Source organism: Lepidothrix coronata, unplaced genomic scaffold, assembly GCF_001604755.1.
Source record: "Lepidothrix coronata isolate B3197 unplaced genomic scaffold, Lepidothrix_coronata-1.0 Scaffold36, whole genome shotgun sequence".
NCBI classification, from domain to species: Eukaryota; Metazoa; Chordata; class Aves; order Passeriformes; family Pipridae; genus Lepidothrix; species Lepidothrix coronata.
In genome coordinates, this window is record NW_016690216.1 from 1,378,519 (window position 1) to 1,391,570 (window position 13,052).

Sequence of the window (13,052 nt, forward strand, 5' to 3'; positions counted from 1 at the left end):
AAAAAACATGTAGGAAAATAAGTGTAGTAAAGGCAATTACAAGTTATGAAGGCTGTAGTGTACGTTTTTTGTGCCACTGAAACATGGGAAATAGATTAACTGGACATACTCTATCATTGGTTGATATTCCATAGTATTTTCCAGCAGATTCATGGATGTACAGCAGATTTAGCAAGGCAAAAATTTGGTTCTCCTAATTTTTTTTCACAATTTCTTGTCTTAAATATTTTTCAGTCTGCTGTTTGATTTGAAATGTCTTAAATTATTTTTATCAGAGGCGTGAAACTGATGGGACGTCATACTGTCACAGATTTCATAGTGTCTTATGGCAGTAGACTCTGAAATAAGAAACAACTTGCCAAAATTCTGTGAATGGTGTTATAGAATGCCAAAATTCTCTGTAATTTTCAGTTTTATTTTTTTTAACTTAGACCTCGGAAGGCAGTAAAGCTGATAATAATCAGGGAATTAAAGCAGCTGTTTCCTGCTGAAATAGTTGCTATCAATTGCACTTGCAAAGCTTTTCCTAGCTGTCTTTTTTTGTTGTTATTTTTAGCAAGATTCTATACAGTGGGTTTACAACAGCATTGAAAGTGCACAGGAGGATCTTCAGAAAACAAACACCAAACCCTCTGGAGATGATGGAGGCGATGCCTTTGACTGCAAAGTGGAAGGTATGTGATGCTTGCTGGATTTTGTTGTTGCTCAGAATGTTGGAGTAGTAGCAAGGAAAATGTAGGCAGTGGGTTTGTTTTCAGAGAAGAAATTTTGAGCAGACTGTAAGATGTGTTTTGCATAAGGATTTCCTTTCTTACATTTTCTAAACAACGTAAATTTATCATGATACTCTCTGAAAATTATTATCTTTCCCATTTAGAGAAAAAGCTTCTGTAAACACTTTGGGGAAAACTGTTCCATTTTCATTTGTTAGATACATAATCCTAGGAATTACCTTATTTATTTTCACCACTAGTAATCATTTATGGCAATACAGATACGTTAGTCATTACTGCATGAGAAATAACAGAACAGCTATCCTTCAGACTGTTTTCAGGCAATTAACATTTAGATAAAACTGCATTCTTATGCATCTTGGTAATTAAAGAGTCAGTTAGCATGTGAACTATATTATGTTCTCTGCATAAATGCAGATATTGTGGTTTCATTTCTGAATATTGACACTTTTCATGGTAGTTTTCTTCTAGTTTATTTAGAAATTCTCATTTTCCCTCTTTTGAGGCTTTTTTAATGTCTCTGGATTATATGAATTAGCCCCCTTCAATAAGCGTTTGTAAAGAAAGACTCCTGCCTGTTTTGCAGTCCAATATTTTAGCATCTATAAACCTACTGGAGTTCCAATTTTGAAATCATTCAGCTGGTAGCCAGGTTTTTTTGATGAACTTTTTAAAATAGAATGATCGGAACGTACCTGTTTCTAGACTGTTTGCCTGTGTCCATTTTAGTTTATTTAATGACCAGCACTTGTCAACTGATTTGTGTTACTTTGTTTATTGTAGAGGTAATTGACAAATTTAACACTATGGCAATAATTGATGGGAAGAAAGATCATGTCAGTCTGACTGTTGACAATGTTCACCTGGAGTATGGAGTGGTTTATGAGTATGACAGCACAGCTGGAATAAAGTGCCACGTCTTGGAAAAAATGATTGAACCAAAGGGATTTTTTAGCTTGACTGCAAAGGTATGAAGCCATTTTTGTATGTGCTAATTCTTACTATGCTTAATACCAATGGAGCAACATGTGTCTTTTTTTTATTCTTAGGATTATTTGTATTTCATCTAATACCTTATAATTGGTCATCTTAATCTCTCTGATGTTTTGAAGGGAGTTACTTCTTACACCACATCGTGAGATTTGCTAAAGCTGGTCTAGTCAATGATTCAAATGAGTGGCCTGAAAGATGTTAATTCTTGCTGTAGTCGCAATTTCATATAAAATATTTAAGGTGTTATTTCTTAACTGCTTAAGAAATATTTTTCCCTTGTTGTATATGAAGTAGTTAAGTAAAGAGGTACTTCCAGCACACTGATTCTGGCCTTAAATAGTGCAGTGTCATCCCCTTTAGTGTTTAGGCTGGCTATTTAAGTACTTTGAAGTTATTACAAACAATAAGGAGAAGTAATGTGGCAATTTTGGGGTAATATTAAGTTTGTATCAGGTGATAGTGATCTAAATGACTACAAAAGGTTCACTGATAGAAAAATCAGGTCTCTCAACTCAAAAGACAATTACGGGAATTTTAGTGGTACTTATCCCATATAACTGTCTGCTAATGGTTTGAAATGCTCTAAACATAAACTTCTCTCTGTGTTCAGTGTGGTCTTATGCTTCTCTCCCTATGCATCTTTTTTTGCTGTGTATTTATTGTTGCTTTACATTTTTAAACAACTGTATTCTGCATCACATGGAGTAGGGGAGTGAATTAATTCTGGACTGCTTTCCTATACTGTGTAAATCTATGTTAACTATTAAGATGAGAAACTATCCAAAGCTGTGCTGCAGAATGCAATTGTTGGAAAGTACAGCTGCAAAAAAACTCCACTTAAATTATTTAAATTTGTCTTATTAATTAAACCTGACATAAAGGAAGCTTAAAAGTGTGACCAAAGTGACTGGAGTGTTTTAATGCAGTAACTCAACATGATAACAGAAGAGTTAAAGGCTTTCCTTAATTCACCTGGTGGAGACCTGAGAAAAAAGTTCTCATAGAGTCTAGTAATTTATAATCTCTGACTTCTTGAAAACTTCAGATTTTGCACTCCAAAATTTCTTCTTATTATTTTTTCTATTGTGAATCTTATAAATCATATCTTATGTCTTTGATGGTGAATAGGATAACGATGAGCTGTAGCAGAACTGAATAACAGGGCACATGGTGTGACTCTTGGGGATGGTCCTGTGCTAGGCCAAGAGTTGGACTTGATGATCTTTGTGGATCCCTTCCAGCTCGGCATATTCTGTGATTCTGTGATAAATCGGATAAATCCTATGATGGATTAGTACTGTATGTGTTGTTTGATTATCTTTAAGTATTTCTAAAACGTTGTGAGCCTTTTCTTATTTAGATGCCTTGCCTCAATCTGGATTTCGTGTCCTGCTATAAAGTTATTTTGGGTGTGTTTTTGAAACACATCTCCGGAGTTGGACACAACCAGCAATAGGCACCTTCCAAGATCTATAGCACAGTAATTTCAATGCCTGAAATACAACTCTAACTCAATAAAAAAGGACTATATACTACCCTCATCTCTTCAACATGCCTTTTGTTTAGTTTTCTCTCGGCATTATTTGCTGGTGCTATTTCCATTATAGCAAGACTTCAGTCTTTGCTGGGTATTACAGCTTATTCTGTGCCTTATTTCCTGGTTTTGCATGCAGAATAAATGTGAGGATAACACTCAGTTTTCTTGTATGCTTTTTCAATGTGTTAGTATTACTTATACTGCCAGACTGAAGCTTTGCTACAAGTAAAGAATTAATTAATCAGCTTTACATAATATGTGCTGATCAAGAAAATATAGCAGATAATGTATTTCAGAGGAGCCATAGTAGTTCCATTAGGAGGAAATTAGTAGCAAATCCATTATCAGACAATGTCATGAGAAGCCAAATAAAAGTACTTACGGGTATAACTTTGCAGGATTTAAAGAAACCTCTTTGCTTCCCAGGTTTAATTCATTGTTGTTATGCACCAATGCGTGTAATGTTAAAAGGCAACTGATTATCAGGCTTTTCAGCTTTAATTGTAAGAGATGATTAGTAAGGGGTTAAGTAAGGGAAATTTTAGTCAACTTAATTTCTTAATGTACTGCTTTTATTATCTTAGATTCTTGAAGCACTGGCAAAAAGTGATGAAAATTTTGTGCAGAATTGCAACAGCCTCAATTCCTTAAATGAAGTGATCCCCACCGAGCTTCAAAGTAAATTCAGTGTCATTTGCAGTGAGAAAATTGAGCATATTTACAGAAGAATCTCTAGTTATAAAAAGGTATGACTGGCATGTCCTTAGTTTTAAGGGAAAAACTGGGGAATGTGGTACAGTTTGAATAACTCTTCACAATGTCTATTGCAATGGCAAAAAATGTGGCTGAAAGTTTAGCTATTTTGAGGTGCGAATGCCTTAACTGACTAATTGCTTCAATTGTTTTCAAACCACTCTCTTTACTGTCCCTTTTCTAGACACTGTGTAGTTTTGTATCTTTTCCTGTTTGCTGTGTTCAGTTGTAGATACAATCAATTGCATATTTCCACAGAAGGCCCATCATTCTTGTATGTGTCTTAAACCAATACTCCAGTGAATTTGCAGATGTTAACCAAAAATGAAGCAATAACAGAATTGTTTTTTCCTTCTACTGCATCTTAGTTTGAAATACCAAATTGTTACTCTTTTATTCATCTTTTTTGCCCTTCAAATTGGTGTGACTTTTTCTAGCATGACTGTTAATAGTCACATCTCTGTAAATTATTAGATTGACTTGGGCTAATAAAGCATTATAACATGGAAAAATGAAGAGGGTGCCGACTTTCATATGCTTGAAATCTAAATTAATGATATGTGAATGAATAAATAACCCAGACTGTGACGTCTGCCACTGTATTTCTCTGTAGTTGTTTAACCAAGCAGGGCATAAATGAATAAACCATTTGCCATTTTGTTAGTGCAAACTTATTTTCTCATCCAGGCTCCTTGTTCCTCTCTCACATAACCTGATTTGCGGAGTGTGGTATTATTTTGAAGTAGGCTCAAAATGGCTCCGAAGAACTGTCTGTGCCATGTCTCAGTTCATCTGGGGATCTGAGTTGTGACATTTACAAACTAGTCTCTTCTGAGAGTTAATACACAAAAAATTGAAAAGAAAAAGGGAAAGGAAAAGCAAGTTGAATATAGAAGCTTCACACATTTCTAAAAGGTACATGGAAAAGAGTGGACAGTGTTTTCTTATTTTTCAAGGAAAAAGTAGGGAGAAATGTTAGGAATATCTTTAGCTTCAGTAGGATGAAGGTCAAAAAGCAGCTTGTCAAAGAGTTTTTAGGTTCTCTCTGGCAAGGAATGGAACAAATGGAGTTGAATTAATGGAAACATTAAAAGGATTCTTATACTGCACTAGCAAACATCCAGTCTCTCTGTTGTTTGCCTGAATTACAAACCTTCCTGTTTCCAAATTGGTTAAAAATCAAAATACCTTTTTAAAAATGAAATTCATTAGTTTTCACATTAAGAATTAAAGTAACACCTAGGTGGTTTATATATTTTCTGTAGCTAAAAAATTTGACTATGATACATGGTCCCTCTACAGGAGGCCAAGACAGTAAATGAAACTTTGTTGTGTTTGGTGGATGTGAAGCCTCAGGGAAGCTTACGTAGTTCTCACACTGTCTAGAAGCAGATATTGCTGATACAAACTGCACTTTCAAGCTCATCTATTCAAAAATCAGTCGTTTCACAGTTATAGCTTTTAATGACAATTAGTAATGCAGTGAATTGCAGGAATAGATACATGGTTTTCTTGGCAAGGTAAAGGTAACCATAGTTACAGGAGAGTTTTGGAGGGCCTGAGCCCAGCTTGGCTCCTGGTTTCACTGTGAAAGTTCGAATTATATAAATAGAAACCTTTTAGATTTCTACAGTCCCTACTATTATTATTATCAGAACATTTTGCTCCTAATAGACCTCGAGTCCAGTGCCATGAGTCCCAGATGTTTCTCAACACATATATGAAAAGAATTTTGGTCCTGACTTATGACCTGATTAAATCATAGCCAGGCATTTGGTCTCTCTGGAGCAGGATGTGTGGGAGATCGAGATGTGAAATATGTACAGCTTGCAGAAACATTTTCATCGTCGAATGTCCTCAGTGCCCTTCTTAACAATTTGTACATTCTTCAGACTTTGAACAATTCCATAATTGGGTTTCTTGTAACTTTCTAGATCTTGTTGTGGTCTAAAGATTTAAATGTAATTAACCCATCAAAAGTTCATCAGGCTGAAGTAATATGGCACCAAAATAAACAGAAATTTAAGTCCCTGCACAAGAAAGTGTTACTTCACAGAAGGGATGTGCCTTTATTCAACTGAAGTGTTTTGACCGATTGAATTTGTACTGACATTTATTAATGAAGAAACTTTGCAAGTTAACTTTGAAAATATTCTTATGGTCCGTAGCTGAGGTAGGTCTGTGTAATATTTTGACTGGAGAGATACTGAGATTAAAATACCAGGGATTTGGAACTGATTACATCTTGCCAGAAAAAAACTCTGTCCTTGCAAAAAACTGCACTGAAAAGGACACATGTTGACAAAAATTCTATTTGTGACTGACAAGGCTCTTTGCCAATGGAAGAGCTTGATCTCATGACTTTTATGATTCTGAAGTAGGTGCATTTTCTGAGTGTCCAAATTTAGTACAGTTCAGGGTTCACCATTTTGGCTTGACATTTTTCATCTTAAAACCCAAAAAACTCTAAGCCTGTCCAGGACTTTGCACAAAATTTCAGATGTTAGAGTGAAGGAGATGTGGCTAAGCACTGTACTAGAATTAAAATATAAAACAGAGGGGAAAAACCACCATCCTTCATTTCTGAGCTGATTTATGGCAGGGGAAGAAGAGATGGTAGACTAGGAAAGTCTGAAAAATGTGGTGTTTGCAGTTTTTATGCACTAGTGTTTATCAGCTTCCTAGAATCACTCAAAATGGAAGAATGGTTGAGGTTGGAAAAGACCTCTGGAGGTCTTGTCCAGCCAGCCCTGCTCAAGCAGGGCCACCTAGAGATGGTTGCCCAGAATCATCTTCAAGGAGGAAGATCCAAAAACCTCTCTGGGCAACGTGTGCATGATCACCCTCACAGTGAAAAAGTGTTTCCTGATGTTCAGAGGGAGCCTCCCATGTTTCAGTTTGTGACCATTGCCTCTGGTCCTGGCACTGGGCGCTGCTGGAAACAGCCTGGCTCCATCCTCTTTGCACCCTCCCATCAGGTATTAGAATGCACTGATGGATTCCACCTGAGCTTCCTCTTCTCCAAGCTGAAGGCTCCCAGCGCTCTCAGCTTTTCCTCATGGCAGAGATGCTCCAGTCCCTTAATCATCTTAGTGGCCCTTCACTGAGCTCTCTCCAGTATGCCCATGTCTATTTATGGGAAGCCCAGATTTGGACCCAGTACACCAGGTGTGGCCTCATCAGTGCTGAGGAGGGGAACAGGATCACCTCCCTCAACCTGTGGGCAATGCTTCTCCTGATGCAGCCCAGGATATTGTTAGAGAGGACTTCATCCTTCCTGAATATGAAATAGTTTCCAATTCTCTCTTTATTATAGTTTCAGACAAAAATTTCATAATTTTTTGCAAGACATTGACATCTTTGTCAGCAAGTGTTTATAAATGTCACATGCAGTAGACCACTGGATCATAAGGCAGTACCAGACTTTCTAAGAAAGTCTTAGTTTATTATGTTCCATGGGAAATAAAGTATATAGTTTTGTTACAAAGCTATTTACATTTTAAAATATCATTTACTTCAAAAAACAACCCCTTAAAAGTATAAAATGAAAAATATTTTTCTTTCCTTTGTAGAGAAAGCTAGAAACTATGAAGTCAGGGCAGCTTAATTCATGGATGGCTGAAATATTTTAAGCTTTTGTTTTCTAGTCAGGTACACAAGTATTGTCAGCCAAGTGCTGACACATGAAGAGCTACTAATCAAAATTTGATTTTCTTTCTCACTTCTAGTTTTCAAGAGTATTAAAAAACAGAGCTTGGCCTACCTTCAAACAAGCTAAGTCAAAGATTTCACCACTTCACAGCAGTGATTTCTGTCCAACCAATTGCCATATCAATGTGATGGAAGTGTCTTACCCTAAGACCTCAACTTCCCTTGGTAGTGCCTTTGGTGTACAGTTAGACAGCAGAAAACATTCTTCCCATGAAAAAGAAAATAAAAACACTGATCAAGGTAAGTCAGTTGAGCTTGTAAAAACTGCTTCCAGTGCTTCTGATTTATAGTCTTAAAAGGTTTAGGTTTATGGCCCAAATAGGAAAATTAAGGACAAGCTTTTGTGAAATCACCCTACTTTTGAAACCTTGGCTTATTTTAAAGCATAATAAAGGCTAGTCATAATTTCACAATGACTTTTTCCTAAGTAGCTTGGCTTTGATATGCAAATAAAATGCAAAATTAAATAATTCATGAAGTTTTAAGCAGGAAAATGTTTTAATATTTGCTAGGTATTTTACTAGCTTCAAAATATATTTTGAAAAAGAGATGATGATGTCATCTTTTTGAATTATTCCTAGGTAAACTGAATCCCATGATTTATGTCCAGCATACCATTACTACTATGGCTGCCCCTTCAGGACAGTCTCTTGGCCAGCAAGAGGGCCACGGTCTGAGGTACCTCTTAAAAGAAGAAGATTTAGAAACACAAGATGTCTATCAAAAATTGCTATTCAAATTACAAGCTGCACTGAAAGAGGTGGAAACATGTGTCTGTCAAATAGATGAGTAAGTAAATGTTGACATCTGGACTTGCCTTTATTTTTTCAATTGAAGATAATGATAAATCTGGATATTGTTTTTGTATAGTGTAGGAATCAGTGATGACCTCAAATAGAATTAAAATAGGATAAAGAAGCTAAGTGTAGGTAATATTACATGTTTTTCCCAGCATCCCTGATTCTTTTTTTTCACAGTTTAGTTTGTAGTTTTTCTCTAGAATGTGGAAAAGCTAAATATTTTGCGGTGAGAAAAATGAGACATACACATCATCTAAAATTTCACTAAGAATGGAAACAAAGGGCAGAGGTATAAAAATAACTGTTATTGAACTCTTCGGGTATTGCTGAACAGTCCCACTGATGAATTTTTAGGTAAGCATTATTGACCTATAGGAAGAGTATTAATGTTTTAGACGTTTTTCGAAAACAAATTTACCTTAATGAAGAACTATGGATCTAGGGAGAGCCACCCTGTATTGATTAGGACACTTGGCTTGAATGTGGAAGACTCAGAGTCTCATCACAGTCTATCCTAATTCAGGACAAGGATTGATAGCTTTCTTTTTCATTTGTGAACTATGTGGGTTGACTGCTGGCAATTTGCTATCTTGGGATAAGGATGAAGAAGGTTAAGAAGTATTTCAGTTTTGAAAGATCCCACATGCAATGCAACTGTCAGAAATTATTAATTTCGAAAATATAAATAACATAAATTTTTTGAGTTTAAAAGACAATCTCTCATGATCTCCAGTTTAGAAAAATAGTGCGTCATTGTTTCTCATGTTATCTTGAAGACTGTAGAGTGATTTTGTAATGTCTTACATACTGCAATGGGAATGAACGCAAGAGTTGCATCAATATTTTTAAGAAAATGTTGTTTTCCCTGCCTTTACGTAGATCTGCTAATTATCATGCTGAAGATGAAGTCAGTTACTTAAATTCACAATAATTTCAGTGCTTGGGTGCACTTAAAAATGACTGTCTGTAAAGCCTGTGTTGTTCTCTTCCTCAGGGAAGTCAGAGAATTGTGTATAGAAGTTCAGTTAGTATTTCAGGAAGTTCCAGTTGTAGTCTGCCACACCTTTCCTTTCGACTCCCTTGAGCCTGTGATGCAAAAGCACAGGAAATTCTGAGCCTTTCTTTCATATATATGTATATATAAATACACACACATATATTTATGCATTGTGTGTACAGAAATATATATATGTATCTGTGCATATATTCATTTGGAAAGTCATACAGTTATGACAGTAAACATGAGGGTTCACTTTTTTTCTTTCCTAGATTTCCTTTATGCTGACCTAGTAGCATGTCTTGTATAAGGTGCACAGATTTATTTAGCAAATTTTACCTTTGGCTACTTGTAAAAATGATACTTTTCATGCTTTATTCCTCATGGACTTTGAGTGGACTGCAGTATTTAATTGCTGTGGAGAAAAGTGGTTCTATACAGGAAACAGAATAGCCAAGGGACCTACTTAAAAGTGCTGAACAGGGAAGAGTGAAGCTGGGACTATTTGGGTGAGAGCAGTTCACAACTACATGGTGTATTATATTGCAACATAGTTAGAGCTACTGATTAACTCTTGAGAGAAAAAATAGGACTACTAAAAAACAAAGATAGAGTAATAAGATAGGATAATCCAACAGCTGTGCCTTAATTAGAAATATTTGTACTTGTAACAGATAGGAGGAAATGCTTGCACATATTGAGTTTTTTATAAAGATAGTAGAACTTGTTTTCTGTTACGACATAACAACAGTGAAATTATGTCTGTATTTACAGAATTGCTTGTTATTATAAGGAGGATTCCAATAAGCAATCCTTATAATTATAATTTTCTCAAGACAGAAAATAGGAACATGGTATCACAATTCTTAATTTATATGATATTATAGAAACATTGGACTACTAAATGACTCTGTTATAAATTAAGAGAAAAACAAAACAAACAAAGAAAAGTATATTTAAGCATGATTATTGGGAAGGGGTTGCATCCAGGTTTGGGGTTGTGTGTTTTAAACTCCCTGAATTTCTAAGAGCACTTCAGTGAGCTCAGGAACTACCAGCTCCTGAACTCTGTTATCCAAAGTTCCAGCTTTCGTTCATGGTAGTTTAGCAAAAAATTTTTCCTTAGAAAAAGTGCCTGCCTGCTGAGAGAAAGGGAAATGCTCCCTTAGGAAAAGCTCCAGCTACCTTAATCAGTCTTTTACTGAGTTCTTGGCAGAAGTGACTAAACAGTCACATAAAAGACTGTCTGTGTCTTGACAAATAATTACTCAGGGGAAGATATTTTCAGGAGCTGAAATTGCAGTTCATTATGCTTGTTTCTTACTCTTGATTATTTTCTTGCAACAACAAAATCCACAAGAAGTTACCAGAATGAATCTGCCCAAAGCCCATTTTTACTTTTTGAAGTGGATGATTACAGTAACACAAGAACAAGCAGAAGTATAGATTAATCCTTGTTCTTATCTCGTCTTATCTTCCAGCAGGCAGGACTACATGGTGTTCTTGAAATGGACCTTTTGGTTTAAGAGCACTGTTAGAATCATCTACCAGGAATTTTTCTAATTCCTTTTTGAAACCCTTTTTTTGTATTCAGAAAATAAGTTTTACAGGTATGAAGAACTGATTTCTTAAGGTTTACACTTCCATAACACATCTATTTTAGGACAAGTTCAGGAGCACACATGCTCTTAATGGACACACAGATGGACACTGAATACTGATATAAAATACGGGCCCCATCTATCTTCCCTTCCTCATGGAACCCTGGTAACCAGTGACTTAAATGGTTGGAAGGAACTTAAGAGTTGTGATTTCACACTGGTATGAAGTGTTAAGGCATTATGTAGCCCAAAAGATGTCAGTCTAGTGGATGGATGGGTTTCAAGTCCAGTGAAATTATAACTTTAGTATCATTTTTGTATATTTTAGATACAGTTCAGTTCAGTATCTTTACCTATATATGGGCTAAATATCTGTCTGTTCCTTTCAGAAGTAAGAATTATGTGTAACAAAAAGATCTAACATAAGTTTGAATCTTACTGTGTATTTGGTAGAAACTTTGCCAGCTGACACTCTGACAGCTCCGTCAATAAAACCTTGCTACCGTGTCTAAGTAAAAAAGCTTAGTTCAGTGTCTTCTTATTTCAGATAGTTAGAAGGTAGTTTCTGCATGAAAAACGGTGCTTTTCAAATCCAAATATGAGTTTGAAAATGTCATTCTAATGGAGTGTTTGAGCAATATGAATTAAAGGACAATTGCCCATTATAGCTGTTCTGATCTTGAAAGTAAATTAGAACATCTCAGTATGAGTTAATCACCCAATAATATGAATTTTTTGCTTCCAGTATTTGTGCATGTTCTAAAAGTAGCAGTCTGAACTGTTCTCTCTTCTTGGCTGGATGTCACTTTTGTGCTCATCACAGACGCATGTATATTAATCATCAGTTTTACTGCCGATAATGTCTTAGACACTTTGAATGTCAGGAATTACATAGAGATGTTAATGAAGATCCTTAAAATGCCCTAGTAAGATAGCTAGTGATGCAAACTGGCGTGTCTAGTGCAGCAGTAATGAGAAAAAACATGTTTTTCATATACATTTTCATTGGTTTGTTTTCTTAATTTGTGCTGAGAAGTACATAATTCATGTCTAGAAATAGTTATGTTAATATAAACTTTGACCCTAAGTGTCCAAAACTGTGCTTTATTTCTTCCCCAATTGGAATCATTACCTTCATACACAATTGAATGTTTAGTAGACCTAATGGGTTTCACTGTTAGACTTTTTAGGAACAGAATCTATCACTTCTTTCCCTTGTTTCAAATAGATACAGACTGAATTAAGATGTTCCCTTCACATATTATAGCCTAGTAGTTGGAGGATGATGAGAAATTTTGTCCTGTTGCTAGCTCACTTTTGAAAAACATGAATTTATCTTTTTTTGTTTGTTTGTTTGTTTCACAGCCTTCTTTCTTCGATAACATATTCTCCCAAATCAGAACGTAAAACACCTGAGCCCTTAATACCAGCAGACAGTGACAATGAAAAGGGTGAAAGGAACGGGAAAAAAGTCTGTTTCAGTGTGACAGGGGATGAACAGGAAGATTCTGGTCATGATACCATCAGTAACAGGGATTCTTACAGGTAACTTTACTAATAATGTTTTTATTTGTCAACTGAATCAAACCTGGAGGTTTATATACTATAGAGAGTTTGTGAAGACTGTCAGAATATAATGATTCTGACTTTTCTAACAGAGAAATAACTAGCCTCAAGATGTGGAAACTAAACTTTTATGTGTACAGATTAATTATTAGATCTTAGTATCCCAAACCTTTTTAGAATATCGCAGTGGGAGGTATAAAGCTTCACTTTAGGTTACCAGTCTTATAAAAAACAGAAATAACTTGTGTTATTATGTCCAACAACAGTTTAAATAACTGCCATGGAAAGGAAGATGACAGAGCTGCCACTCTTCCTGATCTAAAGAAAAAAATATTCTGTTTTTCAGCATATATTCCTCAC

General features: G+C 35.6%; 1 protein-coding gene across 1 annotated transcript in view; it reads left to right on the forward strand.

The window, feature by feature from the left end:
* The window catches only part of PREX2 (phosphatidylinositol-3,4,5-trisphosphate dependent Rac exchange factor 2), a 177,844-nt gene that overhangs the window by 91,190 nt on the left and 73,602 nt on the right, over positions 1-13,052 (forward strand). The window contains exons 22-27 of the mRNA XM_017812536.1: positions 557-674; positions 1,518-1,702; positions 3,849-4,010; positions 7,746-7,968; positions 8,310-8,517; positions 12,492-12,671. Coding sequence (XP_017668025.1) covers positions 557-674; positions 1,518-1,702; positions 3,849-4,010; positions 7,746-7,968; positions 8,310-8,517; positions 12,492-12,671 — 1,076 coding nt within the window. The remainder of the gene's footprint in view (positions 1-556; positions 675-1,517; positions 1,703-3,848; positions 4,011-7,745; positions 7,969-8,309; positions 8,518-12,491; positions 12,672-13,052) is intronic.